This window comes from Sebastes umbrosus, chromosome 19 (assembly GCF_015220745.1).
Source record: "Sebastes umbrosus isolate fSebUmb1 chromosome 19, fSebUmb1.pri, whole genome shotgun sequence".
NCBI classification, from domain to species: domain Eukaryota; kingdom Metazoa; phylum Chordata; class Actinopteri; order Perciformes; family Sebastidae; genus Sebastes; species Sebastes umbrosus.
In genome coordinates this window covers 1,920,682-1,948,466 of record NC_051287.1, presented here as the reverse complement: position 1 = coordinate 1,948,466, position 27,785 = coordinate 1,920,682, and the positions used below count along the sequence as shown (strand labels likewise).

General features: G+C 38.4%; 2 protein-coding genes across 4 annotated transcripts in view; both read left to right on the top strand.

Moving 5' to 3' along the window:
* LOC119478762 (calcium/calmodulin-dependent protein kinase type II subunit beta) overlaps window positions 1-3,922 on the top strand; it is a 49,581-nt gene extending 45,659 nt beyond the window's left edge. Inside the window, 1 exon segment of the mRNA XM_037753724.1 lies at window positions 1,243-3,922. Coding sequence (XP_037609652.1) covers window positions 1,243-1,288 — 46 coding nt within the window. The 3' untranslated portion in view covers window positions 1,289-3,922.
* Window positions 3,923-6,593: 2,671 nt separating this feature from the next.
* On the top strand, window positions 6,594-27,255 carry ogdhb (oxoglutarate dehydrogenase b). Of its 3 annotated transcripts, none has more exons than XM_037753699.1 (23): window positions 6,594-6,744; window positions 8,707-9,113; window positions 11,561-11,749; window positions 12,365-12,458; window positions 17,417-17,532; window positions 17,761-17,915; window positions 18,073-18,219; window positions 18,434-18,524; window positions 19,413-19,592; window positions 19,679-19,807; window positions 20,796-20,975; window positions 22,213-22,365; window positions 22,987-23,089; window positions 23,174-23,302; window positions 23,391-23,541; window positions 23,627-23,754; window positions 23,983-24,161; window positions 24,293-24,364; window positions 25,414-25,539; window positions 25,623-25,695; window positions 25,788-25,951; window positions 26,141-26,295; window positions 26,379-27,255. In XM_037753699.1, the coding sequence occupies exons 2-23, from the start codon at window positions 8,880-8,882 to the stop codon at window positions 26,497-26,499; spliced, it is 3,069 nt and encodes a 1,022-aa protein (XP_037609627.1). In that variant the 5' UTR covers window positions 6,594-6,744; window positions 8,707-8,879; the 3' UTR covers window positions 26,500-27,255. The 3 variants fall into 3 exon arrangements, with proteins under 3 accessions (XP_037609627.1, XP_037609629.1, XP_037609628.1); XM_037753700.1 differs by having other exon boundaries at window positions 6,637-6,744; window positions 8,704-9,113; XM_037753701.1 differs by lacking the exons at window positions 20,796-20,975; window positions 22,213-22,365; window positions 22,987-23,089; ... (8 more) ...; window positions 26,141-26,295; window positions 26,379-27,255 and adding an exon at window positions 20,120-20,786 and having other exon boundaries at window positions 19,679-19,891.
* The last annotated feature ends 530 nt before the right edge of the window (window positions 27,256-27,785 follow it).

Sequence of the window (27,785 nt, the reverse complement as noted above, 5' to 3'; positions counted from 1 at the left end):
TACTAAACAACAACTACACTTAGCGTAGCTTAGCATAATGACTGGAAACAGAGGGAAACAGCTAGCCCGGCTCCGTCTGAATGGAACTGCAACACCTCTAAAGCTCACTGATTAACATGTTGGTTTAATCCGTACAAAAATGGAAGTTTAAAAACAACAAGTTGTGTTTTCATGGTGGTTATGTGTCGGACTATTTCTTGGCGGGGTGCAGTGACTTCCTGAGCTTTGGAGGTGCTGGTTACTGGTTACCTTGGCGTCCAACATGTACTTTTGTTTACGTTTGTTACGTTTAAAAGTCAACTTCAGGCGTCTAAAAAATATTTTCAAATTTGTTTTAACGCAACTAATTTCTTTAACACATTAATGCAACTTGTGATTTTTAGGTTGTGGCGGGCTCAGTTTGTGTGTAGCGCAGACCAGATCTACTCCTTCCGTTCTTACCTTTCACAATAAAAGCCCTAGACATATAATATTCTTAGGCGAGTATTTCGCATTTTGGTGCCGTTTATTCATCACGCTCTCGGTGTGTAAAAGCCTTAACAGTGCGCTCTTTAAGGTTGCAAGTAGGGTTGTCAAAGTTAACGCTTTATTATCTATGTTATAGATAATAACAAAGTGAAGATCCTTATATATGAAACTATAAAACCTGATGAATCCATCGGTACCAACCATGTCAGCTTACTAGCTGGTCATGAAGGAGGTTAAATAACGCTCCAAACTTAACACTAAATTTTGGCGTGGAAAAAGTGTCATGTCCATGTTCAAAGGGGTCCCTTGACCTCTGACCTCCAGATCAGTGAATGTAAATGGGTTCTATGGGTACCCACGAGTCTCCCCTTTACAGACATGCCCACTTTATGATAATCACATGCAGTTTGGGGCAAGTCATAGTCAAGTCAGCACACTGACACACTGACAGCTGTTGTTGCCTGTTGGGCTGCAGTTTGCCATGTTATGATTGGAGCATATTGTTTTATGCTAAATGCAGTACCTGTGAGGGTTTCTGGATCAATATCTGTCATTGTTTTGTGTTGTTAATTGATTTACAATAATAAATATATACATGTATTTGCATAAAGCAGCATATTTGTCCACTCCCATGTTGATAAGAGGATTAAATACTTGACAAATCTCCCTTTAAGGTTCATTTAGAACAGATACAAATTTGATTTAATTTGTGATTAATCACGTTAAACTCATCGTTTGCAGATAATCTTAACTGTTTATCTCCGTTCTTTCCAGGTACATGATCCTGATGAGGAGGCCGAGAGGAGCAGAGAAGGAATAAGTGGATAATCTGAGAGAGAGGTGCAGGTGGATGGAGACGGAGACGGAGACGGAGACGGAGGGGCGGCTTTAAGGAGTCTGAAGAGTCTGATTTTTGGGGATGGTGATCGTCGTCGTCGTCCGGCATTCTGCACACCCACCTCGCTCTTCTCTCACCGCCTCTCTACTACACCAACAACAAACAGTCCCATCATTAAACCTACCACCACAGCAGAGGGCACATCAGCCAAAAGAACTCTTTCGCCTGCGTCTTTGTCTTCAGTTCGTCGCTGCAGCAGCTGGACAACACCTGTCCTCCTCCTCTCCTGTTGAAGATTCACCCTTCTCCTTCTCCTTCAAACATGAAATCATTGTTACTTAACTTCTAGTATTATTATGGCTGCAGTCTGTCGTTGTGCTCTTTCAGATGTACAGTATATTTATTAGTCATTTTCAACCTTTTCTTCTTGTTTTTTTTATGACGAGCATGACTCCTACCTGTGTTCTTATTACCAGTGGCTGTTTTTCTGCACGATTAAAGGCTGCCTGTGTGAAATGAACAAACACGTGTCTCACAGAGAGGGAGACCGGTGGGCGTATTTAATCATACCTTTTTTGTTTGGTTATTCAATGGAGCTTTTATTTCTTTTGTCTGGAGTGTAGTTGACCCTGAACCGACGCCTCCGTGTGCTGACCGGACCCTCCAGCCGCTCTGTGAGACAGTGAACTACCGTGCAGCATGCTAACACGTTACTGTTGATTATTGCAAGCTAACTACTGAAATTATGACAATGGTTGAAATTATAGTATTTATGTAAATTTACAGTTTCATCGTGGTGACTTGACTACAATTATGCTGTAGATGGTATTTAATTGCATGATATTCCAAGTTAATAACCTTGGTGAGTTGGGTGTTATCGTGCATTTTGTTGATTTCTCTCTTTTCTTTTTTGGACTGAACTGCTGGTGAGCTTTAATCTATTGCCTCTTTTCTGGGCTTTGTAAGTGCATAAACTATTTTTGTGTTGATATGATAGTTTAGTATATGAGGATACTGGTGAGGATCATGACAGAATATGCCTTTTAAAGAAATCGCTGGATCCAGATCAGTTTTAAAACGGCTCTTTACTGCATCAAAGATAAAAGAAAATGTATTTTTTAGAGCAGACCAGACTGAGGAAAACGTCTCTATTCAGATTTCACATCAGGGTCTTAATTTAGATTATTCACTGCTTTTTAAAATGCAGCTTTTTCGTGAAGTTTCGTGAAATAAAACAAATAATCAATATAGTATAATAAACTGATAATAAATTGTTATCGTCTCTTATCAGCAATGATACAATATAGAATTTATAATTATTTCATATTACACAAACTCGTGATTAAATAACATAAATTATAGCATTATTATTATTATCAAGTCATTGTTTAACAGTAAAATAACTATTAACTCACTTTAATTAACAATCAATTTATCATTTATTGATGATGGCTATTATGAAGTGTTACCTAATTATTTATTCAGTCGTGATAATGCAGCTCTCCCCAAGAGGGCGCCAACGTCTAACAACAGAGAATTACTGTAAATCTGTCGTCAATACAGGATTCAAAATACTAATCTGATCTGATCAGAGTGAGAGAAGACGAAGACAAACTAACACAGACAGTCAGTTTGACGTCAAACAGCATTTACAGGATTTATTTACGATTGTTTTGGCTCAATTTTCAATGTGCAAAACTTTTATTACAATAAATAAAATCATGCAAATAAAAGTACAGTTGATGAAATAGAATAAAAATGTCCAACAATAAAAGATAAAGATATATTAATAATAACAGTAATAATAATAAACAGTTAAATAAACTAATAATTCAAAATAAAACGTACTAAATAAAATTATTTTACCCTTTGTGTGAAGCACCTTGAGATTTCGCTGTATTTTAAAGTGTGCTATATAAATGTAATTTATTATTATTTATTGTTATATTAAAACATTTGGGCTAACATTAGTAATTAAATGTTTTGAAAATTAAAAAAAAAATTATAATCTTTGAATCTTTGTATTCTGAGGAGTGGACATGTGATTTTGTGCATTTTGTGGTTAAATGTAATAGTTTAACGAGTCAGTTTATACATTAAAACTGAGCCAAACTAACGTGAAATACTGTAAATCTAACTCACAATGGATCCTGTGTTTTAGTCGCATTAACTAACCCGAGTCTGCAGGATGTTTTTGGTGTATTTTGTCACCAATTGTACCATGAAACTCCCATATAGGGCCTTCCTGTCCAGTCTAAACCCTGATAGTATCAGTGCTTTAATGGGATTACTGCTCACTTTAAGGTCATATCCTCTTCTGCAAACAATCCTTACTCCATTTCTTAGTATTTATTAGTATATGGCCAGGTGTAATACAACTTGAACTCTACTTTAACTGCTTCAGAAGAGCCTCGTACGGTTTATGTTCCTTGACGATCAGGAGACGACTGAGTGACAGTAACCGAACGCTGCTGTGTGTTAAACAAAGCTTTCTCTTTTTTTAAATTTTATTATACCGATAACGATGATGTGCATTCCAAGTCTTATCAATATTAAACTGTGCTCAGATGTAATCAGTGTGTGAACCAATAAAATGACAATGCAGAGAGCGCATCACTCCTCTCTCTCTCTCTCTCTCTCTCTCTCTCTCTTATCTCGACTCAACGCACACAGAACACGATGATCTCATTGGTTAATTACTGTAATCAATCAGTTAGCTGGAAGTATGAAGCAGAGGGCAAAGGTCAACCTGAGGGAGGAGACACCGCTCAGGGATCAATAAAGGTGTTTAAGGTAATAATAATAAAGGTAATAGTGATGTTTAGATTGTCAGGATGGGACGTTCATTAACTTGCTCTGTACATAATCAGAGTCTCAGGACAAAGGTTGGAGTTATTGCTCTGTTCTGTTCTGGGCAAGTACCATGAATATACAAGTACATCTGGCACTGAACCAGAACATATAAATGTACCTGCTGCTGTAAAAGTACAACAGATAATAACAAATCATGTTTTACCTAAACGGAAGTCCAGGAGATCAGTTATAGTGAAACTATCTCAAGGTTCAAGGTTCTTTATTAGTCATTTTTCAATTCCAGCAAAGCAGTCATTGGCAGTGAAAACCTTAAATAATATGTGTGTATATATATATATATAGGAAGGGTAAATCACACAAGTAAGTGTAAAAGCAAAATGATAATCTAAAACATAAAATAGTGCAGTTAAAGTAAATATAAACATAAGTTAATATAATGTAAACGCAATTAGTGTAGTATTAAGTACTAAAAATATATATACAGAGGTATAAACAGGATGTAGTATGTAATAATGAGAATTACTAAAAATATACATATATACGTACAGTATATATATTATAAAGATAATAATAATCATAATCATAATAGTACTAAAAAAGTACTACAACTTATTTAATATTATATATTTATATACAATATAAAATATTAAGTTGTATAATAATAACAGTATTAAGGTGTGAATCAATAATATTTTTTATATACCATATATATATATATATATATATATTATAATGATAATAATCATCATCATAATCATAATAGTACTAAAAAAGTGCTAAACCCTATTTAATATTATATATTATAAAATATTAAGTTATATAATAATAACAGTATTATGGTGTGAATCAATAATATTTTTATATACCATATATATATATATATATATATATATATATTTATATATCAGTACTTCTCATTATTGCATATGGCACCAAGAAAAAGAAGAAAAAGAAGAAGAAGAACTGCTGCAAGCAAATAAACATGGACGTAAACAGAGTAAACATGGACGTAAACAGAGTAAACATGGATGTGAACATGGATGTGAACAGAGTAAACATGGATGTGAACAGAGTATGAGGAAGAAAATCCCGTCAACATGTTTGTCAGACCTGCAGGGGAAACTCCTTGGTGAGAAACACTGAACATAACGTTTGTTTGTTTACCAGAAAACCCCTCAGGAGGGAATCTTTAAGCCTAATATTTGCTGATAGGCTGTACTTTCACTTATTTGAAGAGCAGGACTTTTTCTTGTACAAACAAGTATTATTTTTTATGATGTTATGCTACTTTCCTTTAAGTAAAGGATGTGAATGTTGCCTCCACGCACAGCTGCTGCTGCTCAGAGATGTAAACTCAAAGGTCAAAGGTCAAAGAGGTCACTATGAATATGACTGATGATGTTAATGAAGCTCCTGTCTCCTGTCGGTTGGTCTGTCTTTAGTATAACAAAAACTTCATTAGCATCACCAGCAGAGTTGTGTTGCCCAAACGCTCATTACATTAACACACGTTAACATGACAGTAAGAGCCTGCAGGACGTGGAGCTACAGCAGTTTCTCCTCATCAAAATACAATGCACTCATTATATATGACTGCAGAACACTGAGTTATTGAGAGGCACTTAATTGAAATACAAATAATTAAGCAATTTAGTTGAATATATTCCATATTGTTACTTATGACACTTTTAGGCTACTTCAGAGGAAAATTATACCACTTTTACTTGTTGTCATGGAGATCAGAGAATAAACTGTTTATGAATAAATAAATACTTTATGATGAAAATAATTTAAATGTAAAAAATGTATAATATTATCAATAATGCACAGTTTTAAACCGTTTATATACATTTCTATTATTTTTTATAAATTATAATTTGCATTAATATATATTTGTATAATAAAATTATTATTTGTATTATTATTATTATTATTATTATTAATAATAATAATAATAATAATAATAATAATAATAATAATCATAATCATCATCATCATCATCATCATAATCATCATCATCGTAATAATATGTACTAAACTGTATTTAATAAATAAATACAATATAAAATATTAAGTCATACATTTTTTTACAACTGTATTATGTTGTCAATCATTAATACATTTTTATATAGCAGTTATAGTTCTTGATTAAATACTTAAACACTTACAAATTAACTTATCTCTGCTTGGAATTAATTATAATAACTATATATATATATATATATATATATACACAACTATAATAAACTATACTAAAACTATAACATTTATACATAAATTATTAAATTATTATTTATACATTTATTATAAAACATTTTTTTTAATAAAGTGTCATTTATTTAAAAGTTATGTATTTTAATACACAGTTTTTTGTATTATTTTTTTGTGTTTTCTGACCCAACCTGTACTAGTTGTGAGCTGACGTCACAGGCGATGTATGACGCAGATGATGATCAGCACCAGAGTGATTAGACAGTGCTCGGAGCGCGCGACTCAGTTTACACCACCTCATCCTGCTCGCGCTCCGGACACAGACCAGCACGCTCTCCTCCTCGCTCACTACACCGGGACACCGGAGGAACACACCGGAGGAACACACCGGAGAAACAGGAGGTTAAACACAGGTAACGAACTCTAAACATTAAACATAAAGTTAGATCTGAGCGGTGTAGCGGAGAGAAACGTTACTTAAACTGACCGTGTGTGAGAGTCCTGCACGAGACGCTACAAACAGTTTGAGTGCGCTCGAGCGCGGAGCGGTTGGTGTTTGTGTGTGAGTGATATTACTGATGTTGTGAGGACAAAATGCCAAATTAACAGCTAAATCATTCGATTTATATTATTATTATTATTTGTATTTTATTTTAATTTTATTTTTTATTATTATTTTTTGTTTTTGTTTTTATTATTATTATTATTATAATTATTATTTATTTATTTTTTTCTTCTTTTTTCTCACGTTGCCTCTCAACTGCTCACAAACATTATTATTATATATACCTATGTACCTTCTCACCTATCAATATTACTGTTGGTATTTTTGCTCTTTGAATTAACTTCATTCATATTATAGTTATTGTCATTATTAATGTGATTATTGTGACAAGTTTGTCCCTGTGTGAATGGATTACTGTTATTATAATATCCCCATTACTATCACTATTATCATCATTATTATCATCACTATTATTATTATTATTATTTATTTATTTTATTTATTTATTTTTAATTATTTGTTCTCACTGCTCACAAACATTATTATATGTTATATGTAATAATTAACATTATTAAACATCATTATTATATATACCTCTTCTATGTACCTTCTCACCTATCAATATAACTGTTGGTATTTTTGCTCTTTTTGCTATCTGTTTATTTATTTATTTATTTTTAAGGTTAAATTCAACACTCATAAGTTTAAGTTAAGTTTAAGGGTTGAGGTAAGTCCCCAGGGAACTACTTTATGTGTGTGTTTGGGGGGTTGGGTCATGTTCAGGGTGTACTGTACCCACATTTTATGGTTGGTGGTCTAACATTAGCTTAGTCTATATTTAGCATTTACAGTAACTTCTGTACTGTACTGAGATTTATCACCTGATTTACAACTGAGATAAAGTTTCAGTTTCCATCAATAAAAGGATAAATTATATTTTTATTTGTCAACATAAAAAGAACAAAAACAATAAAGAATTAATCCTACTAACAAACCAGTTTATTCCTCTGTGCCATAGAGCTCCATTGTTGTCCAAAATATGTATTATTCTATCCCTATATTTTATCTTCTGCATTATTTTATGTCTCATTCTTTACTTGCGTGATTTGCTTTTTAGACATATTTAATGAGCATTGGTTGGAGACTGAGCTCTAAGATTGTCATTGCCAACAACTGCTTCTCTGTAATTGTTGTGCACATGACAGTGACAATAAATAGGACTGTCGACTAACACTCATACGATATTATTGACTAATCGATTAGTTGTATAATCCACTGTGAAACTGAGTTTCTCCACAAAGAATCACACAAAAGCACCACTTTAAATCTGGTGTTTACCAGAGATGTGCTCATAAGTTTCTTGGAAATGAGTCATTCAGCATGAAAAAAGCATAAAATATGACTAATGTACTAAAGAAATCTTCGTTGACTTAGACTGAAACCACAGATAAGTTGAAAGTTGAAAGTTAAACTATTCAATCAGTGAGTCACACTGTTGCACAAACAGTTTATTTTGACCCCAGTCCTGCCACCCACCACTGAAAATAGTCCACAACAAGCCACTACTTCATAACATTTGCTAAAAACTACAATGCCCCAGCTGTTTTAGGAAATTACTGAGACTTTTACTGATATGAAAGTATATATTTGTGACCTGTTTTTAGATATTTATGGCTTCAGCGGGAATCAATGGTGTGGGCGCCACAGAGAGTTTAGGGAAGGCAGAAGTATTGATGGACAGACTACCACCTCGTTGGTTTTACCGTGGTATTTGTTGACAATAACAAAAAGGATAAGATTTGGTCCTTTGCTCACGAGTTGCACAAGATGAGTGTTTTTGAAGAACAATATTTGCATTTCTGCTCAGCAGGATCTGGTGGACGATCGCCTGAGGAGAAGGAGCTGTGGATAAGCCAGCCCCAAAGAGGAGGAACAAGAGGAGCAGCTAGAGGAGCCTGGAGGGTCTCCTTGTTCAGGACAGTGCTGCTGTATTCCTCCTCCGGAAAGGGACGGGGAGAGAGGATCTGTGGCTGATCTGCAGCCATGCACCGATTAAGGACTACAGTTGCGAGGCTTCGGCCTTTAACGGCTGCACAGACGGCCCAGAGCCTGTCGCAGCCCAGACTGCTGGCGACGGACAGGGGCTTAAGGACGTTTAAGCCGGCGAGGCGCCTGAACACATCTGTGGCTGCTGAGCCCTTTCTTAATGGCACCAGCTCGAACTATGTGGAGGAGATGTACTATGCATGGCTGGAGAATCCCAGGAATGTGCACAAGGTACTGTACATCTTTTGTCTTGTGTTTGATGTCACACCTGCTTTATTTATGCTTGAAAACTTGAACTTGCCTTCAGCGGCCATGCTCACACACACATATGCCAAACAGAGTCAGTGCTACTCCACACAATTCACCATGAATGTGATATCCAAACCTGTCCTGTCACTCTGAGTGCTCCTCGCTTTCTTCCTGAGGGGCCTGAAAAGATAAAATACAATTTCTCAACAGTTACCTGTCCAGAATGTAGTAGGGTAAAGGTAGAAACAGACGGTACCGATACTCTGTGTGTTTACTTATGCATGTTTGAATAGCAGAGCACCAAAGCAGCATGATGCAGAACAAAAAGTGAATGACAGACAGACAGCACAGCAGAGGGAGGAACAAACACCAGTTATTACACTTTTAAAGTTGTTGAGCAAAGGACAAGAAGTAGTTTAACTTGTTGTATTGTCATTCAAAATGTTAAAATATGACAAAGTAGTATATCAAGTTAACCAAATTGCCAAGAGCAAGAAACCTCATTAGCGTCTCAGTGGCCAAACTGACTGCTGCCTGTCAAGCACATGTTGACGATCTAAAGTGAAAGCAATTCCTCGACACGCCAAATGTTCAAGGGTCAGTTTACCCGAACTACAAAAATAAACATATTGGACCTCATGCAGCGACGTTCTCTTAAGTTTCTCTTATATTTTCTGTTAGGAGAAGTCAACAACAGATGCACCAAACGTCCTTAACCTTCCAAATCTGTTCTCACGCAGGTTGATGAATGATTAATCCCACTTGGTCATAAATTAGAGGGGCGTGGACGATGTTTAAAACATAAACACCATATAAGGGCAGGTGTTTTGCCATACCAAAGAATTGGGGAAATGCAACCAAAAACAGAAGAAGAACTTCAGCAGTAGTGAAATTGAGGTACTGTTAAATAAACTTAAATAACGTAAACATGTGATTTTCCAAAGCTGCAGTACTTTCACACTTTTTGCTCTCCTCACTTGTGAAATGAATCCAGCGCCGTGTTCAGGTTTATTCATTTTACAGGGACAGACAGGTGGTGGAGCGGTGCTCTGCAGGTGATATCAGGTCTGGGTCATTCAGGGTCGGGGACAGGTGTAGCGGGCACCGCAGCTTTTTTTATTGACGTAAAACAATAAATAGTTCTCTTCATTTTGAATTACCTTTGGTTTTATAGTTGGGATGTTGATCACGGAGGAGTACATTGCGCTGTTTCGCACAAACACTCACACAGACACAGACAGACCTAGTAAATGTCAGGTGCACCGGTGCGACCAATGAAAATATTTAGTCACACTCGACAGATTTCTGGTTGCACTCTGGAGCCCTGAGTGTTACATACAACCCTACTTCAAAACATCTGCACTAACCCTTTCAGTTATTTCACGGCTGACGTTGACTCAGCAAGTGCTAACTTTCACATTATTCATATTGATTAGCTTCATGATTATCTTACTTACAGACCTACGTCTCTGCTTTTTGCTAACGGATATATGGAAAAGAACGTAGATGGACTGGCCCTTTAACCCAGTGCTACCATTGTTCCTATACTAATAAGACTTCATAGCACAAATTCACTACTGTAAGTGCTATAAAGGGAACAAATCAGGTCAAATGAAGTCAGAAATCACCTCATACATACCTGTATAGTTTCTTTAGACAGGTTAAAACATCACTGAATAGCTCTTTTGAATTCAACCTCATATATATAAGACCAGCATTTACAAACAAATCTTCCAATTACTAGAAAGGCTGAGTAAAGGCCAAGTTGCCGCCAAGCTTATCTAGACCTTTAAACTACAGAACAGAACAGATTTACAATCAATAAACTGATAAACACAAAGACAGGCTTTCACATTGTAGAGCCGTCATAAATATATTCAATCAGTGTGTGAAAGATGGAAGGTTGGGATGTTGTTATTGATGCCAGACTGAAAGACTGTCTATGTTATGTGTGGGTTTTTAAAATAGACACCATGCAGTCATCGTCTGTTGGTAATGAGCTGTTATTGTGCTGCCGAGAGTTGTCGTAGTAAAAATGTTATGTCACTCTCTACCTGTAAGCTGATATCCACAACAGAGGCAGAGGTGAAGAAGCTTTGTTTACACTGATCTCAAACGTTACTCTCACGTTCTCAAGTTACTCACACTACAACAATAAAAGCGGTACTTCCTTCTACCTCTGTGTAGACTCAATTGAAGCAAATATATCGATTCTGGTATTCCCACCCCTAGATGTGTTTAAATGCAATCTTGTAAAATGTAGTTTTTAGTGAGAAATTTGAAGCAGATCATCAGGGATTAATAATACATTTGCAAAAACCAGTATGCAAACGAGACACACTGAAGAAGTATATGACAAATTATAATATTTGTTTAAACGTGTTGAGTAACTTGCTTCCTTTCGTTCTGTCTCCTGTTTCTCCCTGCAGTCCTGGGATACGTTTTTCCGTAACGCTAACGCTGGAGCTCCGCCTGGTGCGGCCTACCAGAGCCCTCCGCCCCTCAGTGGGTCTTCTCAGGGACTGACCAGTATCCAGGCTCTGGTGGGCGCTCAGCCCAATGTGGAGAAGCTGGTGGAGGACCATCTAGCTGTACAGTCACTCATACGAGCCTACCAGGTAAACTAAAAACACAGATGGATTTTACAAAACCCATTGCTCATTTTTTAGGCTTCATTTGTTAGACAAGAAAGTGTTATACACATTATCAAATTACAGACGTACAGACTGGCGTTTTCAACCTTTTTGTGTGTTTATTTAGCAAGTATTCTATTAAATTCAGGTTAGGTGACATTATAGGGGATCCAAAATTAAAGTTTGATGCCCTTATTTAAATAATAAACAGTCAAATAATACAATTTTATCATGAGCAATCACTCAGACAGAGGGCCATAATGAAGTTCACAGAAAACCTTACCTTGACATGTAAATTAATTCATCTTTATTGACAATTATTTATTACTAATAATAGTAATCAATAAGAAATATAAAAAAAATAGACATTTTAATACATTTAAAATTTAAATATACATAAATGAAAACATTCAGTTTGTTTAATGAGTTAATGGCCTGTTAAATGGACATTGGACTCTGACCTATATCTGTGTCTATAGGATTCTGCTAACGTGTGTGGACATATAAGACAGACAGACAGACACTAATCTGCAGAAATGTGTAGTCAAAGACTGACCTTGTGAAACACATATTCACTGAGCTGTGTTGCTCTGTTTGTAGGTACGAGGGCATCACATAGCCAAGTTGGACCCCCTGGAGATCAGCTGTGTCGACTTTGACGACTCCCCGTGTACCGTTGGTTTCCAGAACGTTGGTGAGAAATATAAACCTGCTTACATCATGTTTGTCCCTGTCCGTCCTTCCCACCTCCTGTCATGCTGTTTTTGCCTTTTGTCCTTAAACACTTTCATCTCTTTGGTTTGTCCCACCTTTTCTTTGCCGTTTCATTTTATACATAAACTTTCACTGAGTGTCTTTTTCTTTCTACTCTGCTGTTTTCACGTCTTCTTTTACTTTCTTTATCCACCTGACACACCCATCAATTCCCTCATACTTATCTTGAGTGATCTCCCCTCCACCATCAGCCTCCCACTTCTTTTATTTACGTCCATCGACCCACCCATACTCAGCCTTGCATGGGATAATATGCTGTAGGTACGGGGTCACCATGTAGCTCTGCTGGACCCTTTAGGCATCATGCTGCCGCCCACAGTAAACTGGGTGAAGAGAGCAAGCAGCAGATAAGGAGCAGCTATGTACTAGAGAGCAAGTGCACTTAAATTTGCTAAATGCTCCCACCCCATCTTAAACAACCATCATCACTCTCATGTACTACTATTAACGTAGCCGCAAGGCAATCTGTAATTTCACAAAACTTATCTAAAGACTTCTTTATAGTGGTTTAATTGTGGATTTTTGGTGGGTTTATTTCTGAAAAAAGAAGAAGAAATTTCGGTACCGGGGGAGGGTGGCAATATTCAGAGAAAAAAAATCATAATTTCCGTGATTTAAGTTGTGAATTTACCTGAAAAAAAATTGGATATTCTCTGAGATTAAAGTGGTAAATTTAGGAGGAAAAAACTCGCAAATTTACGAGAAAAAATCTTGGATAATCTCTGAGATCAATGTCGTAGATTTCCAAGAAAAAACTTGGATATTCTCTGATATTAAAGTGGTAAATTTACAAGAGAAAATCTCATTTATGAGAAAAAAAAGTCACAAATTCACGATAAATAAAATTGAATATTCTCTAAGATTAAAATGGTAAATTTACAAGAGAAATAAACTCAAATTTAGAAGAAAAAAACATATTTTATTATTCTCTGTGATTGAAGTGGTAAATTTATTAGAAAAAAAACGTGAATATTTTCTGAGATTAAAGTGGTAAATTTAGGAGAAAAAACTCACAAATTGATGTGAAAAAAAAACTTGGATATTCTCTGAGAATAAAGTGGTAAATTTACATTAAAAAATTCAGAAATTCATGAGAAAAAAACTCAAATTTAAAAGAAAAAACTCTGAAAAATTGTGTTGTTTTTTTTTTGTTGAAGGAACCACGCTTCACTTTACAATGTTTAATTAATGTTATCACACCACAGACACTGTTTTAGCATCTGGCACAATCTGCCACCCTTAAAGTAGTTTTTATTGATGCTTATTGCTTAAATCTAAATGATTAACAAACAACGTATAACCCATTAATACAGCCATTAGGCACAACATATGAAGTCTTATAGTGATGTATACCTTGTTAGAAAGTGGTGCCTTTATTTGTTTTATTTATGTCTCAGATTATTATTCATTAATATCTTTATTCATGCTCCAGTAAGTCACGTTTGGTCCAGCACATGTTTATCTTGTCATTCTTATCAGCACATGTTGTACAGCAAGTTACAGTTCCTGAGGAAACAAGATAAGACAACAACACGCTTTATGGTTGTTATTAACAAGCCACTTTCTATACCTATCAGTTAAAACGTTTGGGAAGTAATCTGGCAAATTCAATTTTTCAACTAAGGATAATTAACATCAGTTCTATTGCTGTGTAAACTAAACATTGACTTGTCAGTTTTGCTGCTGTAGTGTAAAGAGGTCAAACGTGTGTGTGTGTGGCCTGTGGCGTGTTATGCATGCCTGCAGCAAACTGTATGCATTGTGCGTAGTGAAAAGGTTGGGCCTCTGAGTTCAGAAACAGGTGATTGTTATGAGCTGTAATAGGATGTTTCCACAGTTAATAGTGGTATTGTTCACTTTCACCTAGCGCTGCTTTGTCCCGGTGGCGCTGAGGGTCACAGAGGTCGGACAATAGGTCAGCGTCAGGGTCCAAATCAGCCCTGAAAGAATAAATGAGAAGCTCTGTGTGATTCTTAACCCACAGTTGTTGTGTTTGTGTCTCTCCATGCCTCCAGGGTTCTCTCATTATAAAGAACGTCTGTGTAATGTGATAGGAGGTAGGAGGAGAACCTCAAACTTTGCTCTTGGCTCTTTTAGTGGAAGCTAACCCTTGGCCTACATCCGGGCTGCTTTCGGTCTGTGAAGAAGTTCAATTCAAAGCCAGTTTCCTGTGGTTTATCATTAGCTTATTATAGTGTCGGAGTTGACCCTGGTCTCCTCTATGTTGGTTTTCATCTCTTCTTGGAGAAAATGGGAAGTATACAGGAGTCTGTTGTCTCCTGCTAACCTTTGCTCAGCAGCCAGTGGGGTCAAACAGGACGTACAGTATCCAGGCTTATCTGTGCCTGCTTCATTATCATTATCGCAGCCACTACTTGATTAATATATCGAATCATTCTGACATCATATAAAACAGAGATGTGTGTTTCTTTATGAGCGGGGCGTTTCAGAGAGGGGGAGGAAAGTCTAAAGATCCCTTATGCAACGCAGAGAGCTGACTCTGGCATATTGGATTGAAAGTCCCTGTCCTCAGCACTAATATGCTGACAGAGATGTACAAACACAGACATAGATACGTCCCTGTCCTCCTCCTCTGTTCCATATTGTCTTATCTGTTGTTTGGTGCAACCAGGACATTGCATGCTTTAGATAAACACAAGCTAAAGGGCCTCATACTTCTCCTCCTCCTCAGAATATAGACGTCAAATACAACCAGCAATTCCAACTAGGCATGGGACGATATGAAAAATGAATGTCACGATATTAAAATATTTAACATCGTACAATTGTCCATAGTTATTCCAAATTAATTGCACATTTTTTATCTGTTCAAAATGTACCTTAAAGGGAGATTAGTCAAGTATTTAATCCTCTTATCAACATGGGAGTGGACAAATATGCTGCTTTATGCAAAATGTATGTATATATTTATTATTGGAAATCAATTAACAACACAAAACAATGACAGATATTGTCCAGAAACCCTCACAGGTACTGCATTTAGCATAAAACAATATGCTCCAATCATAACATGGCAAAAAACATGCAAAAAAAATGACATTTTTTAACCGACAAGCATAAATAAATATTCACTTGTGTTTAAATAGTAATAATTTCTCTTAAAAACAACAAGTACTTATTGTATAAACTCAATACAACTAACTAAAACAACTGAAATAGCAGAACTTTGTGTGTATTTTCTGTTTAATTAATACCAAATTACTTGGTTCTTTCCAGGAAACGTCCACCTTTAATAAGGCAGGTAATGGATAATAATTTGTATTCACTTATACTTATTGAGGTGGTAATGAAATGAGATTGTAAGCTTAATGGAAAGTTAACAAAAAAGCAAATAATTCAAGTAGGACATAACAAAGTGCAGAGTTTCAGGTTAAAACCATGCCGGCAGGTTTTAAAGGAGGTCTGCCTGATCTTGTTTGTCAGGTTAGTCCAGAGCCTCGGGGTCCTGATGAAGAAAGCTCCGTCATTTTAGGATCTATTCAGTTCACTTTCAATTTTGATCCTGTAGAAACCACCAGAGAGCTTTGGCCTCATTAGGGATGATATAATTACTTGACCGATTTTACACACAAAGGTTATTTTAATCTTAATGAGGAGTGCTAAGACTCTCTTGATAATCTAATAATGAGTCCAGAATGGTTCCATGTAGCTCAGTAACACTAACGCAGTTCTGCATTCACACATCAAAAGATGAGTAAACCGATCTCTGTGCGTAATATATTCTGAGTTTTCCTTTTAGAGCTGCAAAGATTAATCGATTATTGGGTCTATTTGATGTATTGATTAATCGTTTCATGTGAGGATTTGTTGCTTTTCTTTGTAATTTATGATCGTAAGTGAGGCACCTTTTGTTTTTAGACTTTTGGTCGGACAAATCAATCAATTAGAAGACATCAATATGTTTTGACAGCGTATTTTTTAAGTGAAAAATAAATAAATTACAGTGCTGGGGTAATATTGAGAGAAAAAACTCCTAGATTAAAATGGTAAATCTACGAGAAAAAAATTCTGAGATTAAAGTCACAAGAGTTTTTTTTTCTCACAAATTTATGATTTTATAATCTCAGAGAATATTCAAGTTTTTTTCTTATAAATTTGTGAATTTTTCTTGTAAATGTACCACTTTAATTTCAGAGAATATTCAAGTTTGTTTCTCCATAAATTTACCACTTTTATCTGAGAATATCAATTTTTTTTCTTGTAAATTTGTGAGTTTTTTTCTCATTGATTTCCCACTTTAATCTGAGAATATCAATTTTTTTTCTCCTGAATTTGTGAGTTTTTTCTTGTAAATTTGCCACTTTAATTTCAGAGAATATCCCATTTTGTTCTCCTAAATGTACCACTTTAATCTCAGATAATACTTACAATGGTTTAAATACGCCGTCGTCCTTAGGGTTCTGTGAGATTTTTCCCTTTTTTTCCCTTTTTTTTGACTAAACATTGAATCAACAGTACGATAATATAATGAAAATAATACGTAGTTGCAGCTCAAGTTCTTTTAAACCTTATCAATAAAACTATGTTAGATTGAAGCTCAGAAAGGACTGTAATATAATGTTTCTATTCCTGTCAGGAGTCTGGCTGCAGCATTTTGGACTAAATGTAATCTGGCAGATTAGACAGCTGCTCAGGGAGTTAAAATAGTGAAGAGGAAAATAAAGCAGCAGGGATCACAAATCCCAGGAAATCTTGAATTCAGTGTTGTTTCCTGTGCCCTTCTTTTATCGTCTGTTTCTTGGTTATATGTCAGTCATGTGGTATTTCCCCTCCATTTCCCCCTCCTCACCTTGACCTGGTTTGCACGCCTGTGCTCGTTCGGCGGGCTTCCTCCTCATGTTAATGTCTGTTCAACAGGTTTTTACGGGCTGACTGAATCCGACCTGGACAAGGTGTTCCGGCTTCCCACCACCACCTTCATCGGTGGCGGCGAGAGCTCTCTGCCTCTCAGAGAGATCATACGACGCCTGGAGGTAAAAGACTTTAAAATGGGTTAATGGTGTAAAACGTTCCCATAATGAGAAGAACTTTATTTGTATAGCAGCTTTCATGCAGAGATGCAGTCCAAAGGGCATCACAAAATTAAAAACAATGTCTAAAATCACCCCCAGACAGCTGAACACTGAGCGCAGCTTCAAGCTTTAACAGGAGATTAGACTCATTAAACTCTCTGTTTGACCATTGAAACCTCTCTCTTCTAGATGGCCTACTGTCAGCACATTGGAGTAGAGTTCATGTTCATTAACGACGTGGAGCAGTGCAAGTGGATCAGACAGAAGTTCGAGACACCGGGAGTCATGCAGTTCAGTCTGGAGGAGAAGAAGACTCTTCTGAACAGAATGATCCGATCCACAAGGTCTGTCTGAGTTTCCTCACATTCCTCAAAACATCTCGGTAATTAACTGGAAAAGCAGCTGGAGGGCGAGGGGTTTTATTTTCTCTTCTGAGTCTGGGGAGGGGGATAGATGTTCTGAGCCTCAATGTGAAGCAGCAGCACCACCACCTGTTCACAGGTTTGAGGAGTTCCTCCAGAGGAAGTGGTCTTCGGAGAAACGATTCGGTCTGGAAGGCTGCGAATCGCTCATCCCGGCCCTCAAGACCATCATCGACCATTCCAGTCAGAGTGGAGTGGAGAGTGTGATCATGGGGATGCCTCACAGGTAGACAATCAAATCTTCTACAATCATCAAACTGGTGTTGTCTAAAGCTGAGCAAACACTGTGCATTTTTTATTTATCTTGTACGTTGTGTTAACTCACACTACACGTTTTAATCAGCCTTTCTGCACGATCAGAAGCTGCACAACGATGTGGAGCTCATATCGAACGTAAACACTAAACCATATGTTTACCATGTGTCTTTCTCCTTCTTTAGAGGGAGGCTGAATGTGCTGGCTAACGTGATCCGGAAGGAGCTGGACCAAATCTTCTGCCAGTTCGACTCTAAACTAGAAGCTGCTGACGAGGTTTGGACATCAGCAAACTTGTTTCAGTGGTAATCAGATGTTGTAAGGCTGCAAGCATTGATTACTTTCACTGACTACGTTTACATACATGAACCAACTAGCCAACAGGTTGCAGAGATGCATGCCCAAAAGAAAAGCCCACATTTCTGGTCAGAAGGAGAAGCTCACCTACTTTTAAACATTATGAAAGACTTGGATATCAACAGGTGTTTGGATATGCACAAACATCACAACGAGGCTGTGTTCACACGGTCCAACAAGTCCTTATTATAATCCTAGCCGTAGGACGTACGTTATGGGGGTGTGTTACGTTAATCGGAGTTTGAACGGCTGCATGTAAATGGGAATATTGGTGGAAACAGCTTATTAGTAATATTGTCTTTTTTGGAATAACTGGAATATTTCGTGCATGTAAACATAACGTAGTCGGTGTCAATGAATCCGTTGGTTATTTTTCTGATTCATCGATTGTTTGTTAAACTATAAAATGTCACAGTTTCTCAGAGCCCAAGGTGACGTCCTGTTTGTCATTTTGGGAATATAAACGTATCCGCCTTCCTGCTGAAAGTGATATCAATCTTCTCATCTCACTCGCAATAAAGGAAATGAGCGTATTGTCCAAAATGTCACACTAAAATGATTAAAGAGAGTAAAGCCGTGAATCATCACATTTGAGAAGCTGCAGTCGGTAAACCTTTTGGGATTTTGAGTTGATAAATTACTAAAATGATTAACTGACAATTCATTTTGTTGTTGATTAATTTTCTGTTAAAGACTAATACATTCATTAACTAATCAATGCTAACTGCTAGTTGTAGCTTTGTCATGTGAAATCAAGGCCTGCTTAGATCTGTTAGCTTTAACTCCTTCCTGATGTTCTGCTCTCAGGGTTCTGGTGATGTCAAATATCACTTGGGGATGTGTCACAAAGTGATGAACCGGGTCAGCGACCGGGAAATCACCATGGCACTCATGGCGAACCCGTCCCACCTGGAAGCAGTGGACCCGGTGGTGCAGGGGAAGACCAAAGCTGAGCAGTTCTACTGTGGAGACACGGAGGGCAAGAGGGTACGCAGAGTTTTATTTATACTCTATATATGGAGGACATAAAAAGCCCCTTTGCTCTTGTTCCTAACTCGTTGATGATGTCACAGGTGATGTCTATTCTGCTTCACGGTGACGCTGCGTTCGCAGGCCAGGGTATCGTGTACGAGACGTTCCACCTGTCCAACCTGCCGTCCTACACCACACATGGCACCATCCACGTGGTGGTCAACAACCAGGTACGCTCTGTTACTGATGCTGTGATTTTGAAGTGGTTTGAGTCCAAAGAGTTTACCTACATTTAATATATTAAAAATAAAACAGTTTAGCTACATGAAATTTTGTTTTCTTTAAGTACTTGAAGTCATGCTAAATCATAAAAACAAACTCTTCATTGCTAGGGGTGTCACCATTCTCCAAATCCACGATTTGACCATCGATTTAAACATTTCTTAATTTTTTTGACGGTTATGCTATTGTTAGACTATCACGTCTTAAAGATCAACAGATCATTGGTTTTATTCCCTGACAACTGTCCTTGTTAAAAAGAGAAGCTACATGGAATCAAGTGTGATATAATCACATATCGCTTTCATCCTTTTATCCAAGGTGCTTGGGAGGTTGTTCTACTGTCGCACCTGCCGTTACTAAGCAACCAAAATCTGCACGCTGCAATGACGATGATGAAGTTGCGGTTAATTTAGTAGAAAGCCTCACTGACTAAACTCAACGAAGTCAAAACAAAGATGAATGCATGTAACGACATGTTCGTTCGTTGTCACATACCGTAACTCACGAGTAAGTCAAAATGCCACAACACCGGTGACTTCAGGGAAACACGAGGATTTTCCAGTTCTGTTGTTTCTCCATCATCTCTGACTCAGTGGTTTCCTCAAAAATAAAGCTGCAGGCTACCGGTAAGATACGCAGTGTCGTCTTTGAAGTGTTTTTTTCTTCTTCAGATGCGTGCAAGTAGGCGGGGTAGGAGAGAAAAACAAATACCTCATGGGAGAATCGCCGATCCTGCTTTTGATTTTGAAATCGAAAGCTCATTTTGATCGATTTTTGATTTTGAATTGAAATCGTGACACCCCTATTCATTACTTCATTTTAGATTTTATTGAATATAGATTGGATACACAGCCTGAAACAACAATGAAAGAGGTTAAGCTGGTTTGAGTTTGATAACAGCTGGTAAGTTAGTAATCAATACTCTCATCCACACAGATCGGTTTCACCACAGATCCCAGGATGGCGCGTTCATCTGCTTATCCTACAGATGTCGCACGGGTCGTCAACGCTCCCATCTTCCACGTCAACGCAGATGACCCCGAGGCCGTGATGTATGTGTGTAAAGTGGCAGCCGAGTGGAGGAACACCTTCCATAAAGATGTAGTCGTAGACCTGGTGAGTTTTTCCTCTACTGATGAATGATGGTTTGGGTATTTTTAAGGTCCCAGGCAGGAAAAATAAAGAAGTTCTTTGAAGAATGACGTCACAGACAATCAAGACATTTTAATCATCTACTGGCATTTATTTCATCAGTTCCAGCTTCCTAGAAACGGAAGAGAGAACTGACAGGTCTGGGAAGTTGAGCAGCATGTTCTGAGGAAAGACTGAAAGTAGGAGAGGTCACCTGCATGCCCAAACCCTCCTCAGAGAGAGAGTGTGCACAGAGGAGGTTTATGGGAAAGAGACCAGAGATGTTCAAAACAAAACAGAAAGGAAAACCTCCCATTTTAGCAGCTCAAAACACAACTGTGAACTGGGGGAAACCCAGTCTGACTCAATGGATGTAAAACCCCCACTGGCTACTCTTATACACCAGGCAACGGCCAAGTGCAGCACACCGCAATAATTATATTGTTTTGCAACCGGGAGGCGTGTTCATGTGTTTCAGATGGGAAGAAATTCTTTGTAACATAGGTCAACATGTCACAGGAGTCACAGGACGCACTTCACTGCTGCTCTGGTGTGTTTTCAGCGTTAGGGCCGGGTTTTGCTAGAAAAGAGCTTGTTCGTACGACGTCTTGTCCGACCACGTCAGAATGCAAAGATGTTTATAACTGATGTAAAGGACCACACTCGAAACCAGGGTGAAAGGCTTCCCGTCATACGAGGGCGATATCATTTAAATATGGACATAATGGTGCACAGTTTTAGGTATTTATAGTGTTGCACTTGGTTGTTGATATGAAAAGTGACGAGAATAGTTATGTATCAAATGAAAAGAGCACTTGAGAGAGAGGTTTTAAACCCTGGCTCCTTTCTCACCTCCACACAGCCGACCAATCATGGCGTGAAGTGGATGTGAATGTCGGATCTTCAGTTTCGGAAAGTTAAAGAAATTGTCGGACACAGTCCGGCTTTACGAGGCTGTGAGACCGTCTGACAAGCAGTTCTGATGGAGTAGTACTGGCGCCTTTATGCTTTTTGGTCCAGTCATTGTTATCGGGGTCGACAGGCTAAGAGTGGCGTTAACGGACAGACAAGTACTGCAGTTCAAGTTAATTAACCACGGAGGTTAATACTGAAATTCAGAGCCACACACTAATGTTTTACATGATGATTAATAAGTAACTTGATTGTGAGAGAGATGTGTCATAAGAGAATCATGCTTAAACTCTCGCCTCCTCACCTTCAGGTGTGTTACAGACGTAACGGCCACAACGAGATGGACGAGCCGATGTTCACCCAGCCGCTGATGTACAAGCAGATCAAGAAGCAGAAAGGGGTCCTGCAGAAGTTTGCTGAGAAAGTCATCGGCGAGGGAATCGTCACGGCACAAACGTATGAGGTAAAGCAACCTGGAGATACTGCAAAATACGTACACGCACTCATGCATTGTGTGACTGTTTTTAACAGTTACATTCTCTATATTGGCACCTCAAAAAAGCCTTCTCAATATCAAGGCAGCTTTTTATACTGAAGGATAAAAGCTTATTGATTCTGCCAGATGAGTGAGGAAAAACAGGTTTCATTGTCGGCGAGGGGGAAGACGTCTCCGCTCTGTGAGACATAATGAAGCTTCTCTACTATCTGAATGAAAAGGTGACAGAAGAGTCTGACACAAAGAAAACCATGCAGACCAAAGTAGCTTTGAGAGAGTTAGGTGTAAATGGAAATGCTCACTTTTCAGTCAGTGGAAAATATTCTCTTTTGTGATGATAGCAGCAGGAACAAGACGGAATAATTCATGACTTTCAGGCTCTAAAAGAAAGTAAATAGATTTTACATTTCTGCAAAATCTATTTGCAATTCATGTGAGGAGCTTCACACTTCAAAGAGAAGTGAATTAAAGGTTTAATATGTAACTTCTCCTCATTAAAATGTGTAAAACGACTAGACCTATGTTATATATTCTGTTGAGTTGTATACTTACATTATCCCAAATGTTTCCAACACTTTTCTCTTTCAGGAGGAAGTAACGAGGTACGACAAAATCTGCGAGGAAGCTTACGCTCGCTCCAAAGATGAGAAGATCCTCCACATCAAACACTGGCTGGACTCCCCGTGGCCCGGTAAGGAGTCTTATTGTTTTAATATTTAAATCACAGTACGATGTAGTCTGGACGTTTCATGCATGGAACTGTGTGTGTCTGTAGATTTCTTCACATTGGAGGGACAGCCCAAGAGTATGAACTGCCCCTCCACCGGCATCAGTGAAGAAGAGCTCGGCCATATTGGGAACATCGCTGCCTCCGTCCCCGAGGAGGGCTTCACGATACACGGAGGTACCGTCGGCTCTCCTCCTCCTGTTTCAACCGCTGTATTCTGAACGAGTTCTGAATCTGAATCTGTATTTAATGCTCCGTGTTTCAGGTTTGAGACGTATCCTTAAGGGCCGCGCAAATATGGTGAATCAGCGAGTGTGCGACTGGGCTCTCGGGGAATACATGGCGTTTGGCTCTCTGCTCAAAGACGGGATCCACATACGCCTCAGTGGACAGGATGTGGAGAGGGGGACATTCAGGTAATACCGGACACGCACTACATTAGGAAAGGAAATGTCATGTGTTCCACGTGGATTCTCACCGTTTCTTCTCTGTGCTTCTCAGCCATCGACACCACGTTCTTCACGACCAGAATGTCGATAAGAGGATCTGCATCCCGATGAACTACATCTCCCCCGATCAAGCTCAGTACACCGTCTGCAACAGCTCTCTGTCTGAGTACGCAGTACTAGGTGAGTAGTATTGAAATTGTGTCATAAATAAGAACTCTTTCAGCTCTTAGCTCGTAAACTCCGACTTAAGTTAGAAATTACGTTCAAACTAGGGTATGTTTCTGGTGCAGCCCAGTGCTGAGGTGTCTTTCCTTAAGTTGGAGAACAAACTCTGGAAACAGATTTTGTTTGCTCGCTCAGCCGTCAGAGATCCTGAATCTGTTTTTACGTCCGTTTTTCCGTGTGCAGGTTTTGAACTCGGCTTCGCCATGGCCAGTCCCAACGCGCTGGTTCTGTGGGAGGCCCAGTTCGGAGACTTTAACAACACGGCTCAGTGTATCATCGACCAGTTCATCAGCTCAGGTCAGGCCAAGTGGGTCAGACAGAACGGCATTGTACTGCTGCTTCCTCACGGCATGGAGGGAATGGTAGGAAACTGGATCTGCCACATTCTGCATGTATCTCTGAATTATCTGAATTACCTCACGATGCTGTAAATGTCACCTTCTCACAGGAGCTCTGTTAGAAATATACATCTCATGTTATCTCTTCCTCTCAGGGTCCAGAGCACTCGTCTGCCCGCCCTGAAAGGTTTCTACAGATGTGCAATGATGACCCTGATGTTTTCCCTGTGAGTTTGTGTCATCGCTCCTTATAACTTCTGATTTTGCTCATATTCATCAGATTCAGACTTTTCAATCCAGATGATTGTTTGTCTGCAGCACGACTTTCTATGATGCAGATTTTCCATAATGCAAACAAATAGTCTAAAAACATGGAGGAGTAGATACTGTACAGATAGATATTTGTTTTGCAGCTTATCTGATGTTCCACAGGTGTTATTTCTACCTCATGATCAGATGTCAAAGCCTGGCTTCTTATGTAACCATCTCAAAAAGGGCAAAAATGGCCAAGAGAGCTGTAGGAGAGTTGAAGGGAGGTAAATATACTAAAGCAAGAGAGAGACAGGTGCATGCAGGGGTTTTAAAAACACCAGGAAGTTAATTATTGTAGTTTGGTCGGCTGATTTGGCCGCTCACCAACATGGATAGCAGCAGTGCAGCAGTGACTCAGATCATAGAGGCTATTACAGTAGTTTACTTAAAAATAAAATAAATGCTTAAACACATAAAGAAATACATACATTTAAAAATACATTTAAAATAAATGCATATTTAAACTCATAAATAAATACATATATTTAAAAATAAATATAAAATAAATGCAAAAACATATACAAAAATAAATAAATAAAAATAAATACATAAATTTAGAAAATCATAAAAAAACAAATAAAAGGTCAAATTAAACGAGAGTAAATAAATAAGGGTATTAATAAAAAGGCAACTAAATAAAAAAGCAAATTAAAACAGAAAAATCCATTTAATAATAACTATTTACTTTTTAAAATATTATTTTTGCTACATTTAATAATTAATTTATTATTATTTCATTTATTTTTCATTTTGGCAGGTTCCGTTCTTCATACCGAAGCATAAATAGATACATACATTTAAAAATAAATATAAAATAAGTGCAAAATAAATGCAAAAATAAATAAATACATTTAAAAATTAATACAAAATAAATAAATAAAAGTGGAAAATTAAACCGTAAATAAATAAGGGAATTAATGCACATTTCATCAATTAAATGTTTTAAAAACCTTCCTTTTGTCAGAAACTGTCGGAGGACTTTGCGGTGCGTCAGCTGTACGACTGTAACTGGATCGTCGTCAACTGCTCTACTCCTGCAAACTACTTCCACGTCCTCCGCAGACAGATCCTGCAGCCCTTCAGGAAGCCTGTGAGTGACAAACCGTGACTCAACACACAGATGAGATAACGGGGTTCAAGGTCACCGAGCATGTTCTCTCTTTATCTCCTCAGCTGATAGTGTTCACTCCCAAGTCGCTGCTGCGCCACCCTGAGGCCAAGTCCAGCTTTGACGACATGCTGCCAGGTGAGATGATGTGAACCTCTCCTCCTCTGAAACATGAGGTAGTCTCTCTTTGTGTTTTTGACAGTTTGTGTGTGTTTGTTGTTGTCCTGCAGCCACACACTTTAAGCGTATAATCCCAGACGACGGGCCTGCAGCCGCCAGCCCGGAGAAAGTGAAGAGAGTCATTTTCTGCACCGGAAAGATCTACTATGAACTGACCCGAGAACGCAAGAACAGAGGGATGGACGACGCCGTAGCTGTGGTCCGCATCGAACAGGTAACGTCAGAGAGGAAGAAAGTGTTGAGTGTTTTGGAGATGGTGTTGGTGTCTGGTTTATATGTAGGCACCTACTCTTCTTAAATATCTTGTATATGTCTCTCCATCCGTTGCATGTTGCATGTTGCAAGCGTGATTACGCCCCAAATCGAAGCAGTTTTAACATCAGATATTTCTGTTTCTTCTCAGCTCTCTCCGTTCCCGTTTGACCTGGTGAAAGCAGAGGCTGATCGTTACCTAAACGCTGATCTGGTTTGGTGTCAGGAGGAGCACAAGAACCAGGGCTACTACGACTACGTCAAGCCACGCATCCGCACCACCATCAACCGCAGCCGCCCCGTCTGGTGAGTTCTACTGACGTAGTATCAGTGAGTATCTCTGCTGTGAACGTACGTATACTCATTAAATGTGTGTGTGTGTTTAACAGGTACGCTGGTCGTGACCCTGCAGCAGCTCCAGCTACTGGGAACAAACCCACTCACCTCATGGAGCTGCAGCGTTTACTGGACACAGCGTTCGGCCTGGAGGCGTTCTCAGGAAAAGTGTAACAGCAGGTTTACTGGTTGGTTCACCTCCCTCCACGTCTAACCTACCTGTCAACCCCGCCCTCAGACTGGCTTCACCTTCAGCCTCCAACACTTTGCAATGATGTGTTTTACTCCTCACTTTATTCACATATCAGACCTGCTATCAGGCGTAATCTTCAAAAGCAAAACGCACAATGACTTCTGACACTGTAACCGTGACAACCTCGTGTTCACAGTGATGGACACCCCTATAGAAAATAATGTAAGTTAACCTGCATTGAATGTATGAATTTATACAAAATTAATTTGTAAAAGTTTTTATTTTTATTTTTATTTTATTTTGTTAATTACAAAATCATGTCAACCTGCTCTGCACATCCAGAATACTTTACGTAATCACCTGCTGAAGAATCATTGATCATCATTGAATCATTTAGTGATCCGTTGCCTAAAATGGGAAATGTTTTAGTTATTGGACAACCAACTAAAACTACGTTTACATGCACGCTAATATTCCAGTATTATTCTGATATAATATGACGATATAGTGAATTTGATACGGGTCATGTAAACAAGATATTCCATTTGGATATTCTGAATGAGACCTTATTCTGAACGGAGCATATTCAGATTAAGACGTGTGATATGATGATATTATTCAGGTTTTAGGAGCATTCTTTGGACATGGAGACAGTCTCAATGGGGGGTTTTACGGCTGTTTGCGACACACAGCCTTTTGTCTGTTTACAGCCGGCTCTGTGCGATGAACACATCGACTGTATGTAAAGATGGACGACATGACAGCTCTCCAAAAGTGAAGCCAAAACATCTTGATCGCCCCCTAATGGCTGGCTGCAGTTTAGCTCATAAGTCCCGCCTCCTCCCTGTTAGCGGATGGGACAAACTAAAAAGTCAAAGTACACGTCAAATACATTTTTCACAAAGATGACTTCTATCATCTTAGGTAGTTTTTATCACGCTGATGTAACTTCAAGTGTTCATTTGTCTGATCAGTTTGGTTTTAATTAGTTATTAGATGCTATAAAAACGGGGGTGAGACGTCATGATTGACAGCTGTGAGTCTGTCTCGCTGACTAGCTGCGGCCGTGCTCGGCTCGCGCGTGATCTCGATACCGCGTCTCCACCGCCGGATCAATACTGTGCAGCCTCTGGCTCCAAATGACGTCAAGATGACAGCTCCCGTATCCGGGATATTTTGGCTTCACTTCTACACAGTGGGAGGAAGTAGAGACACGTCGTCCATCTTTATATACTGTATAGTCTATGATTGTACACAAACCAGCTAG